The sequence below is a fragment of the Mangifera indica genome, chromosome 17 (genome assembly GCF_011075055.1).
Source record: "Mangifera indica cultivar Alphonso chromosome 17, CATAS_Mindica_2.1, whole genome shotgun sequence".
NCBI classification, from domain to species: Eukaryota; Viridiplantae; Streptophyta; class Magnoliopsida; order Sapindales; family Anacardiaceae; genus Mangifera; species Mangifera indica.
Window position 1 is genome coordinate 3,758,117 of NC_058153.1, and position 20,635 is coordinate 3,778,751.

General features: G+C 32.3%; 2 protein-coding genes across 4 annotated transcripts; both read right to left on the reverse strand.

Annotated features, from left to right (window-relative positions):
• Nucleotides 1-602: 602 nt before the first annotated feature.
• LOC123199896 (putative disease resistance protein At3g14460) lies at nucleotides 603-4,341 on the reverse strand. 3 transcript variants are annotated; one of them, XR_006498459.1, is made up of 8 exons: nucleotides 2,980-4,340; nucleotides 2,692-2,858; nucleotides 2,557-2,604; nucleotides 2,408-2,448; nucleotides 1,749-2,258; nucleotides 1,611-1,639; nucleotides 1,240-1,333; nucleotides 603-1,049 (listed from the first exon to the last, which is right to left on the reverse strand). XR_006498459.1 is itself a non-coding variant. In XM_044614935.1 (2 exons), the coding sequence occupies exon 1, from the start codon at nucleotides 4,121-4,123 to the stop codon at nucleotides 2,981-2,983; it is 1,143 nt and encodes a 380-aa protein (XP_044470870.1). In that variant the 5' UTR covers nucleotides 4,124-4,341; the 3' UTR covers nucleotides 2,694-2,854; nucleotide 2,980. The 3 variants fall into 3 exon arrangements, 1 of the variants encoding a protein (XP_044470870.1); XR_006498460.1 differs by lacking the exon at nucleotides 1,611-1,639; XM_044614935.1 differs by lacking the exons at nucleotides 603-1,049; nucleotides 1,240-1,333; nucleotides 1,611-1,639; ... (1 more) ...; nucleotides 2,408-2,448; nucleotides 2,557-2,604 and having other exon boundaries at nucleotides 2,694-2,854; nucleotides 2,980-4,341.
• A 6,548-nt stretch (nucleotides 4,342-10,889) lies between these two features.
• Nucleotides 10,890-16,811, reverse strand: LOC123199897 (zinc finger CCCH domain-containing protein 64-like). Its single transcript, XM_044614936.1, is given in 12 exon segments — nucleotides 10,890-11,366; nucleotides 11,451-11,664; nucleotides 11,925-12,070; nucleotides 12,193-12,289; nucleotides 12,782-12,972; nucleotides 12,975-13,066; nucleotides 13,283-13,731; nucleotides 14,521-14,638; nucleotides 15,432-15,551; nucleotides 15,647-15,776; nucleotides 16,259-16,532; nucleotides 16,638-16,811. Coding segments are annotated over 11 exon segments (1,821 nt in total). The 5' UTR covers nucleotides 16,713-16,811; the 3' UTR covers nucleotides 10,890-11,366; nucleotides 11,451-11,535.
• Between the last annotated feature and the right edge of the window lie 3,824 nt (nucleotides 16,812-20,635).

A 20,635-nucleotide genomic window follows, 5' to 3' on the forward strand; every position in this document is an offset into this window, starting at 1 on the left:
GACATATTCTCACCCAAGGTTCAGTTTATTCCCAAAGTGATTCCCCTTGTCAACAAATATGTTTTATCTTTATCGGAAACAAAGATACCAAAGAAATGAGAGATCTAGTAAGGGGGAAGAAGTGGATGTCCGATCACCAATGGAGGGGTACACCGGACGAATTTTGCTGGAGAAATAGAAACTTAATAGAAGAAAAAATATAATTTTTTAAAAATTAATTTAAAAAAAAATTAGATAAAGTCTTATTATTTTTTACATATTATTAATTAAATGATAAAATTAACTAATTTTATTAATTTAAACCTCTTATGTAAGTAGAAGTTCGACATTATAATACTTTGTAGATTTACCTTATCTCCTGAGGATAAGAGGCTGCTGATTTCTTGTTTCGACGACGACAACTCTCTGCAAACCCAATTGCTGGGCAGGCAGGGTCCTACATTCTTCAACCAAGCCTTCAATGCGAATGTGCAATGGTCCCTTATTTCCATGCAAAACGATAGTTCGGTGAGATTTGTGCTTTTTGACTGAGATCTCCACAATACAAATTTATTTAGTTATTTATTTTTTTGGGACGAGTGTGTACCCACCTCATATTTAAATGACAGTCCAGTAAAATCAGTTATCTCATGATATATACTGAAAAGACTCTAACTTTCTTATAAAAAACAACAAAAATTAAAAATGCATCTACTTCTTTCATCGAAAGAAAAAATTGCAGAGTGCAATCTATTTATAGAACTTTTCCTATAACAGAGATGCACACTTCTTAAATGCTAGCTGTTGGACGCCTGCAGATTCCAGGATGTTAACACTTGTCTCTCCTGCTATTTTTCTCCCTGCTCTTCCTCTTTTCTTCTTCCTTACATATACGCTGAACCTAACAATATCTACGTAGACTACCTCACGTCCAAATTGGGCAGGGAATCTTTCATTCTCTTCTACTACATGTGACAGAATTGTACCTCCAGGGAGTTCCGTATAAAAGAAATTAAAGTTTTTATTGAACTGCGTCCTCAATGATTTTCTCCCATCAGAGATATTATTGGCTGCAAGAGATAAACCAGGAAAAAGATACGTTGAAAGTTAAGATACATTAAAGCCTGCTCAAATTAACACTTAAGCATGTCACTTCCACATTGGTTAAGTTGACGTACATTTCTCATAATGGAAACATTATAGCTGAAAAGCCTGAAGAATTAGTATGCACCAGAGAATAAAATAAACAGATAAACTTACATTTTTAGCCAAAAAATTTAAAACCCAACTTTTCAGCAGCCAACTTAAATATCACTTGGACAGCAGTTGCCTTGGATGATGGAATAGGTACGGCCTACACAGAGACTAGAAGAAAAAGTAAAGATGAATATAATTACTAAGATTCCATAGATATAATAACAATGTCTCAAGGATCTACATTTCGATTAAAAATAATAAGTGCTGATAACAGCGGCCAGTAAAGAATGGAGAAGAGCCCATTACATTTTCTTTTGCATTAATTATTACATAAGGAAGCAGCGCTTTCCTTCAAACATTTGAAAAGGAAAATTAGGGAATTACAGATGTATCCAAGTTAACATAATACAAAAACTGTAGGGAAAAAAGCACACCTTAATGCCCCACTGACATATAATATCAGCTGCATCAATAAAATAAACAATTAATATGTTAAAACCAGCAGTTACTTATAAGCAATGTATCAATTCATATATATTATGCATCTGACCAAGAACAACGCAATTTGATACCTGAAGATTAGCATGAGTACCACGTTTGGAAACCCATTTAAAAAAACAGTTTCCTCTCCTTTTTTTTTATAATACAGCTTGAGACTGCTTTGGAATTTGCCAAGCTCAATTTTGCTATCTGGGAAAGAGAAATGGTATTAGGTGAGTGCTCAAAAGGCATTATCAACGCATGATCTTGAACAAGTGGGCCTTTAGGCAAAGCACAATATCATCATTGAGAGAAAAGATGCATCATCAACCATAAACCTTTGTAACTTTATAGCCTCTTTGATGATTTTGGTGAGTAAAGAATCAGCCATCAAAACACAAATGGTAAACATAGAGGACCATTACTATTGTCATGCACATTGATTGCCAAGCAATAATCTACAAATATCACATACCCTGGCTTGATCTCTGCCACCAACTCTGATACAGTAACATCACTGCCAAGTGAATCTGAGATTCCAGTGGGTATGTCAGATGTGGCAGCTCTGTTTGTGACCCCACTAGGCCATTCATTAGTGAGAACTGGTTATGGAAATCAAGTAATCAGACCTTACAATTAGAAGATGGCCACTTAAAAGACAATTCAATTGCTTTACACAAAAAAGGATATGTTAAGAACAAGTCAACTATTCCAGGTTCCTCAGCTAGTCCTCGTAGAGCAACAACATTACCTTGACTATAAGTTCCAAACTGCTGACCATCTGCTGATTGCCTACCAGATAATTATACCACAGATAAACCTAAACAGGACCACAGTGGATCAGCAATAGAATATGTATAAGAAGAATGGCCAGTTCAAGACTTACATTCGAACCCTTACTTGTGAAACCCAAAAATTGCCCAGTTCAAGTAGCACAAGTTTTCCTGAAATGATGAAAAGCTGAGATTAGAGAGTTTGCAGGGTTTATGTGCCAATTAAAAAAACATTGAATCAAGAAATTTTTTTATTAGCTGATATTTAGACAGATTTTGCTGGCTATCATGTCATCTTCTCTCGTACTATACAACCAGCTTTTTATCGTGTATCCATCAGCTTTTGTGTAAACATGTTGTTGACATTTCGAAAACTCACCTTTGTTGATCAGTCAAACAATCTTCGACTAACAATCCGCGTATCACTGCCTATGTCAAAATGTTAAAATCGAAATCAGTTGTTAACATTTTGAATTGAAGGTAGATGACTAGTTGTCAAAAATTGAACTGGAGATAGAAATTTGTATAATTGAAATGTAAATTGAATGACCTCATAAAGTTCTTATTATAAATTTCCTTGATATATCCTCTTCCTCCTCCGAATCGTAGATGAATTTGAAATCTAATGTGACTTCTGGGATGTCAGCTATTTTAGGCCATTCTCGTCCTTTATCCCTCGTGCATTGTTTTTTCAGAAGAGGACAATCAAGAATGTGTAATTGCAAAATTGGGGATGTTAGGCCCTCTGGAACAGATGACAGCTGTGGGCAATCATTGATAATCAAAGTTTTAAGAGAAGCTAAGTCTTGAAAACCCCTAGAAGATAAGTATTTCAAGTTTGGAAATTTTGCAACGGATAGGACAATTAAAGAGGTTGGCAGCATCATTCCCATCTCATCTTCTGGAAAAGATACAACATCAGGACATCCACCTATAGACAACATTGTAAGGCAGGTGAGCTTGTGAATTCCCCACTCCTTCAAAGTCTTATAGATTTCAAGATTATCACAAACACAAAGTATTCCTAGGTTGCCAGGAAAACCTTCTACTGGAAATGATTTGATACTCGGACATAGCGTTATTGATAAAAATTGGAGACAGTTGAGATTGTGAATGCCTTCAGGAAGCTCTCTAAGTTTCTCACATCTGACGATTCTAACGGATAAAATGGTGTTGGGAAGCCCTCCTTCAGGGAAGCAAACAAGGTTTGGACAGTCCTGAAGTTCAAAGTCACGAAGACCATTAAGATTGCATAGACCCTGAGGCAAGGAACTAAGTATTTCACATCTCTCGACACATATATATCTGAGAGATATGTTGTTGACAAATCTCTCTGCTATTGATGCCAGCTTTAAGCAATCATAAATTTCAAGATGTGCAAGTGAAACAGGTAGCTGTCCTTTTAAAGATAAAGCCGTGAGAGATGAACATTTGTCAATATACAAGCGGCCAAGTGCAGATGTCCCGGTGTTGTTAATGAACGCATTTTGCGTCATTGAAGATGAGTGAGGAGAAATATCCTCTGTATCATCAAACAAAATCTGCAACTTCTCGCAATTTAATGCTGAAAGTCGTTTCAGAGATGGAGGTAGCTGACCTTTTACAATGAATGTCAGAGAATGGCATTCTTCAATCCACAAAATTTCAAGACCTGTATTGCCATGCTTCATTCCTTCTGGTAAGGAAGTTAGCATACAGCACTTTTTAATCTCAAGTTCACTTAGATTGGGAAAGAAACTGATCTCTGGAAATGAAACAAGAGTTGGGCAATCCTGAATACAAAGTTTTTCGAGGAAGACACAGCTATGCAACCCTCATAAAAAAAAAATAGGTAATAAATTCTTGCAATATTTTAAAAACCAATATTTTAGAGATTAATGAAAAATACTTACTATCTTCTGAATCATTATCATCGTAGATTGTCGAATAAGACTCTTCACCTTTTCAAGAAAATAAAAAAAAATTAAAGACAAAATCTAATAATTATTAACTTTAAATTAAATTTGATAAAAATTCATTTTATTACCTTTTAGATCAGCGCATAACCAATTTTGAGAACACATCAATGCCTCCAATATACCTGAATGAAGTCTATTGCGATGTGGACTTATTACCTTTCCAGCAGTGCTAAAAGCAGACTCAGAAGCAACACTAGAGACTAGAATAGCAAGAATATCTCGAGCAATCCTCTTGCAAGGTTGGATATTTAGGCCCATTTAACTTCCACCAAATCAATATATCAAAGTCTTGACTCCTAGGTAGAAGTTGCTCCTCCAAATAATATTCCAGTTCTGACTTTCTCAAGATATTACTTGATTCTTGTTCAATAAACATATCAAAATCTGCTAGATACTCTTCATCACCACAAAAGCTAGATTGAGAAAAAGATGAAGCAAACAAAGTTTGACTTGTACTACTTCCATGCTCCGGTTGATATTCATAAAGCAAATCATGACAATACCTGTTGAATTCTAATTATTTCATCTTTGTCATCATCTCCATATATCAAAGGAAATAAATAATCTAACAATTTCATTTTGAATCTAGGGTTTAAAACAATGGCCACCCCCATAACACCATGAATCACACTCCAATACTTGTTAAATTTTGCAATCATCTGTGCAGCCATCTTCTTTATCATGACATTCTCACCTATAAGCTATTTTGTCAAATGAATTTTGATTTGACAAATTTTAGGAAAATATTCATTTGCAGTCAGAAATTTAGTATCAAAGAATAGTAGAGTGACATTGTAAAATATTTCCAATTTCCCACAAATATCTTGTGCCAAGTCCCATTCTTTCTCCATTGGTAAACATTTATATTGTGGCTCGCGAAACTTTAATCGACAAAAAACTTCTTTGTAAATCAAAGCAGCATTAAGCATAAGATAAGTTGAGTTTCAACGAGTCTTACAATCAAAAGACAAGTTCTTTGTACTTTGAATGCCCAACTGATTGATTGTTTCATCAAATTTTTGCTCCCTTTTAGGTGATGCTCTCCAAAAGGAAACACTCTCTCGAATCTTTACAATTTCATCACTAATTACAGACAAACCATCTTGAACAATTAAATTGAGAATGTGAGCACAACAACGCATATGAAACAATGAACCATAAAGCATAAGTGATGAACGTGGCAATTTATTCAAGATAACATCAATAATTGCATCATTAGTGGAACAATTGTCCACAGTTAATGTGGACAACTTTCTATCAATATTTCACTCATAAAAACAATCGACCAATACCTTAGAAATCACATCTTTTGTATGTGGGGCAGGAACATAAACAAACCTACAATTCAAATAAAAAATTGTTTACTAAATACATATATTTATGTATGTATGTATATATTAACAAAATATATTAAAAGACACTAAACATAAAAAAAAAAAAATTACCTTATAAGTCTATTTTGTAACTCCCATTTGTTATCGATAAAGTGGGCTGTAATAGTCATGTACCCTTTGTTTTGGTTGCTTGCAGTCCACAAATCACAAGTGATTGCAATTCTCCCTAAACTTTTGTTTAACAATTTCATTGTCTTGCCGTTTTCAACATCATAAATGTTCATTATGTCCTTCTTAATAGTGTTTCTAGAAATCATCTTGAACAAAGGTTGAATGGTGTTACAAAATCTCCTAAGCCCACAATGATCTACTATGCTTAAAGGATATTCATGCAGTATAATCATATTTGCAAGGTCTTTTCTACCTACCTCTTGATCAAATTGATAAGTGGATAATGTCAACTTATTGTTCTCTCTTTGAGATCTCATAAGCAACTTCTGTGATATATCATGATATTTTCTCTTTGGACAAATTTTATGATGATCATGTAAATGTCTAGTGCCATTTTTTCCTCCATTAACCAATTGTATCCCAGTCCCCAACCCGTCTCCACTTACGGAGATTTTTTTCGTCTCCATCCTTGTCTCTTTCCTCGTTTTTATCAGGGAATCTCCTCCCCGTTAGGGTCGGGGCCCCTAAAATCAGGTACAAATTGTCATCCCGTAACTTACAAGGTCTAATCTTATGTTTGCATCAAGCGTTCTCTCAATATTTATGGTGAGTCAAAGTGTTAAAGGGGTATTTTGGTATGTAAGACACACACACACACACACACTCACACAAAAAAGGGGGGGGGGGGGGGGGGGGAATATTTGGCCCAAGAAGGCTCAAGGATCGAGGTTAATTAGACACACTAAAAAGGTGTTTGATTTCAATAATATTTTATTATTAAAATAAAAATATTATGTTAAAGATAAATTATTTAAAAGATTATTAGGTATAAATAATTACTATATTTGATAAAATTTGATATGTATAAATAATTATTGTGTTTGGTTAAAGGTAAAAAACAATAATACTAATAAATTATTTTACTTAAATACCCTTGAATATAATATTTTTAAATAACTTTATATTATTTATTATATTAATTAAAAATAAATTTATTTTTGTCTTAAAAATTAATAAATAATAATATAATTATAATAAAATCAAAATTACTTTGGTAATCTTTTAATAGTTAAACTAAATGTGATAATTAAATTACTACTTATATATTACTTGTCACGTCAACATTGGTAATAGAATATTACTGTAATATTTTATTATTAACAAATCAAACAAGATAATAAAAGATAAATTACTAAGGTAATCTTTAAATCCTGAAACCAAACATCTCCTAAGAGGATATGAGAAGTAAATCTAGTTATTTATTCAACCTTGGTTCAGGACTGAGTACATTGTAGTTGTTAGAACAGCTAATTTAACCATTTAGTTAAGAAGGATTATGAATAACCTATCTCAAAAATAAGAAGGTCCTATTGAAATTTTGTAAAACAACCAAACAACAATTACTATCATGAAGAATTATATCTTTTATGACAAAACAAAGCATATGGACATCAATATCATTTTGCAAGAGATGTCCCACTATATCTTTAACTTTATGGTGTTATATTCCCTCTGTTCACACGGAAGTATGTGAGACCAAAGATCGACGCTTGATTTTTAGATAAGACCAAAGATTGACAATTCTAAATAAAATGATTTAAGGGAATCTGATAGCTCTAAGATCCTCATTCAGAAGTATCGATGAAAGATGCTTTTTCGCCATCGAATTCTTTATCAATGCATCTTCTCCACATGCAATCAGATTCTCTTGGCCACTAGATTTCGTTAAGACATCAAAAAAGTTGAAAGATTATGAATTATCTATCTCAGAAATAGAAAGGTTTTAATGAAATTTTATATGATAACCAATTAATAATTATTATTGTGAAAAACTATGTCTTTTACGATAAAACAAAGCATGAGAAGATCGATATCATTTTGTAAGAGATGCCTCACCACATGTTTCAACTTTTATATGACAACCAATTAATAATTATTATTGTAAAGAACTATGTCTTTTATAATAAAACAAAGCGCATGAAGATGGATATCATTTTGTAAGAAATGTCCCCATCACATCTTCCAACTTTTACATCACAGCCAACTTATAATTATTATTGTAAGGAACTAATGCCTTTTATGATAAAACAACGTACGTGATCATTTTATAAGAGATGCCCCACAACATCTATAACTTTACAGTGTTATATTGCCTCTGTTCCCTTAACATAGAAGCAAAGAAAATTTCAGAATGGAATCCAATGAAACATAATTACCTTTTTCATTTATTAATGTTGAAAAAATTGCAATAATTAAAGATGGGAGTGGGTGCTACATGAACATATTATAAATGCAAAGCCGTGTAAACTAAGCGAATCTAAAATTAACAGACCAAAAGACTTATTCCCACACAAGGTTTGGTGAAATTCTAACTCTCTTTTGTCAACTTTTAAAAATATAAATACTCACTTTTTCTTTAAATTTTACTATTAAAATTAAAGTTAAAAATGTTATTTAACTAAAAATATTAAAAAATTAAAAATTTATCACTTTTCATCTCTTTAAGTTTACAAATCTAACAATTTTTTCTCACTTAAAGTTTTCAAAATTTAAAAAATAATTATTTTCTTTCAAATTTTTTCTCTTCTCCGACAACCATTTTATTTTTGATCGTCGATGTTCTCTCCCCATCCTGACTTCTCTCTTTTTCTTTGTTTGTCTCTCTCTCTCTCTATCATTAGATGAAGATAATTTCATTTTCTTCAAAGATGAAGACTCGATTGGAGTAGGGGAATGGAGAGGGTGCTATGAAGAAGACCATCAATGGGAGAAGAAGATGATTTTGGAAGGCCAACCAATGGTCACTAGAGAGGAAACAAAACCTTAAAAGGAAATTATCACTTTTTAAATTTTGGAAACTTTGAATAAAGAAAAGTTGTTAAATTTGTAAACCTACTGAAAAAATATAATAAATTTTTAGTTTTTTAAATACTTTTAATCAAACAACACTTTTACCCTTAACTTCAATAGTGAATTTGGAAGAAATATTGGATTTTTAGGTTTTTTAAAGTTGACCATATGAGTTTGGAGTTTCACCAAACCTTGGGTGGAAATAAGTCATTTGGCCAAAATAATAATTTATGGAATTCTCACACCATGGATATAAGAATATCTGAAATTTAATTTATTCCGGAACGGGCAATCCAGCACCAGAACTAAGCCAGTTTTCTGCTGTTGAGGGCTGCACGTAACCCAGATTCTGCACACATTTTGATTTCAGTTATGAGTAGAAAAAAGCAATATATTTTGATGCAGTTGCCTTGGATCATATTGCATTGATAAGAAAAAAGAGAAGTCTGATTATTCAGATGAGCTTTAAAAGTTTAAGTACTGAAACAAGTAGTACATATACATATATAAACAGAATCAAATAATTTCACCCTTAAGTCAGGAATCAAAGTGAAGAATCATATTTTCCCGATGACATAAAAACTGATAATTTAGAATATGTTTTTTCATAATCAGAGTGAACTCTTGGAAGTCAAATTCTGCAACATTGTGACAAAAAGTGACTAGTGTGAAAAGCGTACACAGGAGTATGATTTCACAAAATATTCAAATTAGAGGTGATAACTGATACACATAAAGTATGTTTCCTCTTGTCACATTCCAACCGATAGTCAGCCTTCCCACCCATCATCTTCTCTCACTCGAGAGATATTGTCAACAACCAAATAAGCAGATGAAGAGACCAAGATGATTCATCTTTCTCTTTTCAAGCAAACAAAGACAATTTATCTTCATTCATTCAAACGAAGATTAGCATCTCTGTCACACTTCGTCAAAGATCTAAACAAAAACGAATCGAAATGGCCCAAATCTGTAGATGAATCTTCAACAAAGTCACTTTGATTCGTTGTGTTCATAGCCGCATCTCCGTCTGGGAGGTGTAGAGAGTGTTGATAAAGAAGAAGGTATGGAAGGTTAGCAGGAGAAGAGAACGTTAACAAAGAAGATAGTATATGACGTCAAGGTGCTACCTAGACGGTTCTATTGTGCCAAAACTCTAAACCTATGACAAAAGGTACTAGAATAAGAAAGAAGGTGTTAGTATGTTGGTGTTCCCTTCCTAATATCTTGATTGAAAGAGTCTCTCTTATGGTTGTGAGAATATGTTGGCACAGCTAAAATGCATGTCAAATACTATAATAAAACTATGCATACACTTTTGGATAAACATATGATTTGTCATCATGTAATTGAGTAATTTTAAATTAAAAATAAAATAACACTTAATTGTATGATTACACGTCATCTGTATACTCAAAATGTATATATATAGCATTGTTCTAAATATTATTAGAATTTAAAAGTTGACACATGGGAATATAAAGAGTGATATTGATAAGAAGCAAAGTTTAAAGTCAAACTGACTTGAATAAAAAAGAAAAAGTCTCGTGTGCCATTGGCAATACTATCTTCCGAAATACGTAACAAATCAACTTAACAATGAAGTCACGCCTAAAGGTGACTAGCGTCCCTATAGCCATCAAGTTGTGCCTCAAGCTAAAAACTTAGGACAACTACTTGGCAAACATTAACAAGAAAGATATGCACGAGGGCGTGCATACAGATAGATTTGAGGGAATGTCACAACATTATTATCGGACATCACGACAAAAAAAGTGACAAATGTGAAAAGTGTACATGGGCATATGATTTAGCAAAATATTCAAATTAGACGTGATAACTGATACATAAGTTATGCTTCCTCGTCACATTGACAATACTTCAAAAAACTCTTCAGGAGAAATACATCGCAAAGGGGACAATAGAAGCCAAACCAATAAGATTTCTTTGTAATCAACAATGAAGAAACAATTAAGCTATCTCTATGCTTATCAGAAGATAAAATCACTTCTCTAATATGTATATAACAGAACAAAACCCATAAACCTCAAACTAATGAATAACGTGAATGACATACATAATACACCTGTGACACTAGGACCATGAGCTTATTAAACTGTAACAAAAGCTGCAACTAAAAAAGACACTAAATTGAATAATCGCTTCAATAAATGTCAAAAGTTGCAGCAGCGTGGCATAGCCCATGTTTTTAATTTTTCCCCATTATAAGGAGAAACAAGTTAGTGTAATGTGCACATGATTGTTGAAACTCATCACATCAAAACCAACTAGATAGAATGGCGCGTTAACATTATGGATTTTTCTATTTCTAAAGCTGTATGTGAAGCTTCCTAAATACGTCCTACAGTGCAAAACAGGTATAGATGCGTAGCACCAAAATGCCAAATGCACAACTTGAAAACCAATAAATTTTCTTTCAAATAAAAGCGACCTGATGCAGAGGCCACTCTAGTTAGTGCAGAAAGGCCACCTTTTAATTCCACTGGATGCAAACTATGATATGAAAGAAGACAAATTGTGTCGTGACGAGGATACCAGAGAACATCAAGGCACTTGCAGGTTTTCTTCTGCCACAAGAATCACGAGGTACACTCACCAGTGAACTGTAATCATAAATACACGTCAAATATGGAGCAAAGTAGGCATTTTTAAGACCAAGTAAATACAGGGTAGCATACATCACCCACCGGTTAGGCAGCAACCATATTGATATGATTGTTCATGACAATTTAGAACACAAAAGGTTGTCACTATGACTTCTATTCATAAAAATCATTGATTTGGATCAAATTCTTCAAACCGTTTCTTGAAATTTTCAGCCATCTTAACTTCCTCATCCTTGCCTGGCGTACAGTTCCTCCAATCCGCCTTCTCTGCGATATTTAGCAAGCCAGCCAAAACCTGCAAAGAATTCCACGACATCAATTTTAATGTTACAATTTTCCATTTGATTGATAAGACTCATTTCTTCAATAATATAATTGCACATTTATGATACTTAGTTTCATATTATTTTAAACAACATTTATTCATACACCAGAACACTAATAACAGACTCTGATTTGATAAAATGCCAATGGTAATAATTCATGACCAGCTTCTTACCAAATAAATCCATCACCAACCAAGTAATTAGAAAACAACATATTTAAGTATATTACCTCACGTCCAAACTGGGCTGGGAATCTTTCATTCTCGTCTACTACATGTGACAGAATTGTACCTCCAGGGAGTTCCACATAAAAGAAACTAAAGTTTTTATCAAACTGTGTCCTCAGTGATTTTCTCCTGTCAGAGCTATTATTGGCTGCAAGAGATAAACCAGGAAATAGATATGGTGAAAGTTAGATACATCAAAGCCTGTCAAATGAACACCCAAGTATGTCACGTCTAGATTGGTTAAGTTGACATACAAATAAACAGATAAACTTACATTTTAAGGAAAAAAATTAAAACCCAGCTTTTCAGCAGCAAAGTTAAATATCTCTTGAACAACAGCTGCTTTGGATGATGGAATAGGAACAGCCTACACAGGTAATTGAAGACAAAATAAAGACCAATATAATTACTAAGATTCCATAAATATAATAACATGGCAAGGATCTTCTCTTCAATTAAAAATAGGAAGTGCTAATAACAGTGGCCAGTAAGGAATGCAGATGAGCCCATTAAATTTTATCATGCATTAATTATTACACAAGGAAGCAGCACTTGTCTTGAACCATTTGAAAGGGAAAATTAGGGAATTACAGATGTATCCGACTTAACATAATAAAAAACTGTAGGCAAGAAAGCACACCTTATAACCTCTTATACAACAAAACAAAAAGGAAAGAGAGAGAGAGATATCCCACAGACAGCATCAATACAAATAACAATAAATATGTTAGAATCAGCAGTTACATATAAGCAATGTATCAATTCATATATATATATATATATATATATATATATATATATATATATATATATATATATATATATTATGCATCTAATTAAGACCAAAGCAATCTAATACCTGAAGATTAGCATGAGTACCACGTTTGGAAACCCATTCAAAAAAAACAGTTTCCTTCCCTTGTTTTTTATAATACAGCTTGAGACTGCTTTGGAGTTTAATAAGCTCAATTTCGCTCTCTGGGGAAAGAGAAATGGTGTTAGGTGAGTGCTCAACAGGTATTATCAACACATGATCTTGAACAAGTGGCCTTTAGGCAAAGCACAATAGCAATGCTCTCCTATGCTAACAACCAGATGTGACTCCACATTTGGGCTTGACAAACAAAACCAGCACTCATTTGACCTGTAATTCAATTTCATAATGCATCATCATTCAAACATTATATACATTTCATTCAGACAAAAAGTACCAATGAAACAAGAAAATAAATTTGCACAAGCCAAATAATATGTCAAAGCAGAAAGAATGAAAGCAAATTGAGATGAATTAAACAAGAAACCATATTCACAACGGCCTAACCACTCAATTAGAAAACTGTTACTTCAACAAGACACCAACCTGTTAGCAGTAGAATTTCCAGATGCAGATTTCCTGTGAGAACGGCTCTCACCTTCACTCTGTAGACTGTGCTTAAAGTTGCATTCTGGGCCCTTTTCACATTTTCCTTTGATAATAAAATCAAGACAAACACCTCTCAAACATTGTTCTCTTGCATCACCATCATGTCTAAAGTTGCATTTCTCCCCATGAGGACAAGTCCCAGAATATATAAATTTAAAACACAGCCTATTGTTGTCACCTCCATGTTTATGTCGTTTTTGAGGAACATCATATCTCCAATATTGAGAATCAGAAACACTATCGTTAGACCTCTTTATGGTTTCTTTAGCATTAGCAGCTTGATCTACGAGAGTGTATGGAGACAAGGTAGTGTTTGGAGACTTCATGCCTATCTCAGCAGCAGACATAGTAGATGCTGGAGTAGGAGAAATTGCATGAATAAATTTCTGAAAAGACGATATTGGAACCAAGTGTTAGAAGAAGCACAAGATGAAGAGAAACTTCTCCAAAAGCAAAAGCAACTACTGAATTGCCCATATGCAGTATTATGAAGCATATATCATGCTAAAATGCGGAAAGTGCAGAGGTTCAAACCAATAAGAGATTAAAAAATACAAAGTTCAGCTAAAGTTTTGACTCAATCACAGAGGATGAAAATGGGTACAGGCCACACCTAGATTAGTCAGGTAAAGCTACAAAGTTTTGAACAAGCTTCTACATATTTGCAAGCTTGATATTTGTTTTGCCTCCTACAATTCTTCTGGTAGCAAACAAAGATTCACAACATAGAGAGTGCAGAGGTCCAAACCAAAAAGGAATTCAAAAAAACAAAGTTCAGCTGGAGTGTTGTCTCAATATCTATGGATGCCAATTGGTACAGGCCAAGCCTAGAGTAGGAAGTGAAGCTACACAGTCTTCAGGCTTCCACATATTTGCATGCTTGATATTTGTTTTAGTCTCTACAAATCTTCAAGAAACAAACAAAGATGCACGGTATAGTTTAGAAGATAATGTATAACATTGAATATGCACATATACAATATAACAACTTGCAAGGGATAATATACCATTAAGCAACAATGTCTAGATTCATTAGTCAAAACATCTGGTCACTGCGTACAAGCATGATACAGATATTGATGTGGTGCCATGATATACCATGAAAATTTCCAACTAATCAAAATGATGAAAACAATTTTACACTTGTTCCAACTTGCAAGGGATAATAATCACACCTGTTTATCCTTGTTTCCAACAGAAGCAAGACCTAAAAAGCGAGTTGTGTGGACAGCATCAACATTTGAATAAGGTTCACGAGCGTAGAATACTCCCTTAGAACCTGCAATGTGATAGCTTCACAAAGGATGACCATTAATTAGAAAAAAGGCCCATGACTCTATCTGATACAAACAGCAAAGATGTGTTCAATCATAAAGACACCAATCACAATAAAAGCATGATGAAGCCTACAATAAAGGCCTTATCATAACCTGCCAGCTCAATGTGTCATCATGCTTCTTTTTTTATGTTAACAAATTATTATGTCCCTAGTAATGACCTTTAACTAAGTGTGGACTTAGATGCCAGGGAAATTCTCAATGCCTTCAAAGAGGGAGATGACAGCTTCAATTAAGAAATCTGAAGAACTCAACAAAGCTTAAGTGTCGGGACATTTCCTTGTAATCAATTTTAATTGTAAAACTATGAGTCATAGTTTGATAAATATAGCCATTAAAAAAGCAATACAATGTAATTTAATATTGTGGATTCTAAGGTGATAGCAAAAACTCTTCATCATTTACTCTACACCTTTATCTGATCTAGTAAATGTAAAACCAGTAACCTGCAAATAAATTGGACATGGGTTTGTCACATAATTCCTACTGTTTGGATGACATGCCATATATAAGTTCATTATTTACATAATTAAACATGAAAGTTGAAACAGAAAGGCAAATCCTATTTAAAATATCAACATTGTGAGAAAAGATGCATCATCAACCATAAACCTTGTAACTTTGTAGCCTCTATTGATGATTTTTGTGAGTCAATAATCAACCATCAAAACACGAATGGTAAACATAGAGGTCCATTACTATTGCCTTGCACATTGATTGCCAAGCAATAATCTACAAATATCACATACCGTGGTTTGATCTCTGCCACCAACTCCGATACAGTAGCATCACTGCCAAGTGAATCTGAGATTCCTGTGGGTATGTCAGATGTAGCAGCTCTGTTTGTGACCCCACTTGGCCATTCATTAGTGAGAACTGGTTATGGAAATCAAGTAACCAGACCTTGCAATTAGAAGATGGCCATTTAAAAGACAATTCATTTGCTTTACACAAAAAAGGATATGTTAAGAACAAGTCAACTATTCCAGGTTCCTCAGCCAGTGCTCGCAGAGCATCAACATCATCTTGACCATAAGTTCCAAACTGCTGACCATCTGATGATTGCCTACCAGATAAATATACCACAGATAAACCTAAACAGGACCACAACAGATCAGCAACAAAGAATGTATAGGAAGAATGCTACAAGCTTCAACACATTAGTTTCAATGCACAGGAGTATATAGATATTGTTTTGTCGCAATTATACCACTACACTTGTTATTCAGCAAACCAAACAAAACCATGAGCAAAAATTTTTGAGGCGTTTGATTCATCATACAAAGACAGTTATTATAAATTAGGAGACAGTGCTGCTAAAGAAAAATTGTTGTTGATTTCAGATTTAAAACAAGGTTTAAGGATTACATCCAAAACTGCTCCTGAAAACTCCCAAGCAAAGGATTGTAAATATAACTGAATGCAGAATTAAACCATTAAATGGACATGAATAGCATACAATATTAAAATATAATGTGAAGTGAATACAAACTTAAAATTGTGAGATAGAAAGTAAAACTTGTAGAATAGGAAGGAAGTAAAACTACGGTTTGAAGTGAGTTCGTAAAGTTCATACCTTGGAGAGTGAACTTGCCACTGCCTTTCAACCAGAACAAATTATTGGAAATTTTTAACCCATCCATCTTGAAACCTTGATTGGCGGAGTCCTTAGAAGCATTGATTAGAACCTTGGCGGCGCCAACGCCGTAGTCGCCGATAAAGTAGGTCGGAAGAGGAATTTCAGAGCGGCCTTCGACATAGTTCATAAACTCCTCCAGCCAGTCGGATGAGTCCGGGAAAAACTGGCCGACACAGAGAAGTGCATCAAACGGACCAGCTGTTTTGTTCACCTGGAATCAATACAAGAGAAATGTAAATATATAAACCCTATATACGTTAATTACAAAAACTCCATATATGTGCATGCAGTTTTGAAAGAGAGATGAGAGAGAGACCGACTGGACTCGCTTCACTAGCTGGTTCATACGGCCTAAAACGTCGCCGCAGAGTAAAATTCTAGGAGGAGCCATGAGAATGTAAGAGTTTGCGCAGCGAGAGAGGAAAATAAAAAAGCGGGTTCTTGTATTCGTTTTCTTGGTATTGGGGTCATAATGCGGGTATGATGCTTGAATGATGGATTTGAGTCATTTGACATCAAGCATCAGCGAAAATTGCAAATTCTTTTCGAAGGCCCAGCGAGCAGAACGTGGGAAGAATTATTAGATCACATGAAACTAGATATGTATGTCGGTCGGGCTAAGCCTTATTCGGCAGGGCCCGCCAGGATAGAATGGCCCAGGGCCTTTTAAGACATGCCTGTGTGGGGGTGAAAGGGTTGAATGAGTAATTGTATTGTATATCAAAAATTTAATTTTTTTATTATATATCAAATATTATATTATATGATATAATTTTTAAAAAAATAAAATAATAACAAATATAATTAATAACTCATAATTTTAAAAAATATCATAAATATTTTTAAGAATTTAAGATTTTGTATATGTACTCCTATTATATCATTTTTTTTTTAAAGTATATTTATTCATATCATAAATATGTATCACATTATATGATATATTAATTATATCATATTAATTTAATAAATTTTATAATATATATTATTTTATAGATATATCATATTATAAAATACAAATAATTATATTCATAAGTGAGTCTGAGTAGATTGTTCAATGTGTTTTACAGGGTGGTCTATCATATTACACCATTTTCTTTTTTTGATTATTGTTAAATTTTCATATGTCGTGTCTAGTCTATCTATCATACTTATCCAATATCCCACAACCCACCCAATCTACAATCTTGGAACGACCCATAATTCTGTAGGTCATGCAAGGATAGGCCATGCTTTTTTGTTTGTTTTAAGGGGGAGGGTCAATCTCTTGATGTCTCTACGTGAAACTTTGATTTATTATGAATTTTATTCTTACGTTAAAACAATTAAAATTTTATAATTGATAACTAATTTGTAAAATTATTTTAAATATTTATTTAAACAATTCATTACCATTCGTCAATCAAATCAGGCTCTCTATCAAGTCAAGGTTTAGTTTAGCTCTAAAAACATTGACTTGAAGATGGAGATGATATAAATCGAGTCAAGCTCAAATAAGAGAATGTTAAACTCAACTCATATGAAAAAAAACTCAGTTCAAATTTGGTTTGCGTTTGACAAATTGTAAATTTTTGCAAGTCGATATGCAAGATCGAAGCTCGAAAACAAAACTTGAAATTAAAATAATACACTTGTTAGAGTAAGTGTTATAGGGTCAATTACATAAGCTATGTCATCAATTGTTAAAGGTGTTCTACAACCAATTATTTAAGCTATGTAATAGACTATTGTATCATATTTTGTACTTTAAAAAAATGACAATTTCTATACTTGTTTGCTTATGTTTAATGTATGAGAAAATAAATATTCTTAAAATGAGATAACTGTGACAAGAGTATCAAGTATGTCTTGATTGTAAGGATCCTATGAACAAATGTGCGTAGTTATACGATTATCAAGACTTGTTGTGGTGGGATGGATAAAAAAAATATTTACATAATTTAATGTTGTCATTAGGGTATATAAATAACAATAAAATTATGCGCGTATATTTTTATATAACTAAATAAATATACATATGATGTATTCTCATATAATTAAATAATTTTAAATTAAAGATAAAATAACATTCAATCATATGATGACATATCATATATATATACATTTATATACTTAAAAATTATATATACGTAATATTACTCTATAGATAATTTAAATTATCACATCAATCTTAAAATTTCAAAAATCTGGCTTTTAAAGTTATTTTTTGTTTTTTTATATTTTATCATAAATTTTAATGAAATTTATTAATAAAATTTGAGTTAAAGTAAAAAATTGCAATTTTATAAATTTTGAGGGTGGCAAAGTTTCATTGTATCAAGATGTTATTAAAACGGAGAATATTTTATAAAATACACAAAATAAATACGTCAAGTTAGTTTAACAAAAACACTAATTTAAATAAAATAATATTTTAATCTTATTTTATTATTTACAGTTAAATATAATAATTTTTTTATATTTTAATTTTTCTATGAAAAATAATAATTTTTTTTAAATAATTTATTTTTATGATAATTTTTATTTTAAATAATAAAATGTTATGAACCAAATGCATCATTATTCTAATTATAAATAGGGTTACTATTAGAATAAAGACCATAAAATTTAATAATTGACTGTTTGGGCCATAAAAATTTACATATCAAAGTATGAATAGTTTTTTTTTTTTTCAATTTCATTTTTATCAAATAAAATTAAACAAAAATATTAATTAAATACACCGTAAAGTTCGAAACATCACTCCCACATGGAAACCACATTACACATAGATGAAACTAATTGAAATCTTATGCATCGAGAGAACTTTATTACTTCATAAAAGTGATTAAATATGAATTATACGAGAAGCTTTTTGATAAAAAAGAAAAACCCTACGAGACAATTCATGTGTAGCATATGCAAACACCTTTAAAAAATATTGGGTGCACATGCTACATTATGTTAAAAACAGAAAAAGTGCGTCGAATTTTGTTAAAGCGAACAAGTTGCTTCATTCAAACAACAAAATACAATTAATGTATAAAGAAAAAAGTTGGCTAAAAAGGGAGTGTTAGTTGAATTAGCCTAATAAAGGTTTATCTATTAGGCCAAACAGAGGGTAACAACAAAATTAGTCCAAATTTAGACAATTTTTGTTTAATAAATTTGTTGAAATTACGTCGGAATAAGATGATTCAAGTTGATTTGACCCAAATTTAAAACTTATTATTTGCGTTTATAATTTATTTCTTTCGACTCTCTTATTGTATTGTGTAAAAAATATTTAATTGGTATTACATTTGATTACTTGACATAGAAGATCTGTTGTCAAACATGCCACCTTTAGTGGTCATGAAAAACTACTAAATGTGTAGAGTAAGATGAAGGTATGTTATATGTAAATTAGCACACATGAAAGTGTTTTTGCTTGTAACTAGATGTTAAGAGTATGTAGATGTTTTCTCAAGATCAAGTTATTGCGTCTTATAATGCAAAAGACGTGAGTAGTGGACGAAAAATCAGAGTTTCATACTATCGAGTATGTGGATACGTTGATAACATTATGAAGGCAAATGTATCTCATACTTATGTTATTTTTATAAGGATTTTCTCATGGACACTCTCATCTCCTAATGTTAGGAGCAACCTATGTGAAAGACATTTAGAAATGGTGATGTTAATTATTGTATTTTTTTTTTAACTTATTCCTAGCTTTGATAAAAGATAATTTCTCGAAGTTTTGGCATCTACTCATATTTATGATCTAATGGTTAGTGAATTGTGGGCTCAAGATAGGGGTTATCAAGACAAATATGTCTTATAGCACTAAGTTATTATACTAAAATCTTGCTTTAACATAGTTATGTGGAACAATTTTTTATTTTTATAACACTTAAGATGATAACAATTTTGATTTGATATTTGTTTTTTCAAATGATTAAGTTGTTAGTAGTTAATGATTATGTATTTAATTAAAAATTATCAATATTATTGATTGATATATTCAACAACGTGATTCATAAAATAAATAATATTTTTTTTATAAAATAAACTTTAATAATATTATATCGTGATAACTTTTATAGATGTTTTATCTAAATGATGCCAAATTAAGGGTTGGGTTGTAATGATTTATTTGAAACTAAGGGTTGGGTTGGCCTTCAATGATTCCTTTGCATCAACATCATCTCAAGACCAAGCCTAGAGAAATATAATTTAACTCAAACAATGAATTTTAAATTTTGGTTAAATTTGATTGAAATATCTTATTAGATAAAAAATCTTACAAGTATAATAAACAAAAGCTGATTAAATTTGAACTAATGTAACGAAATT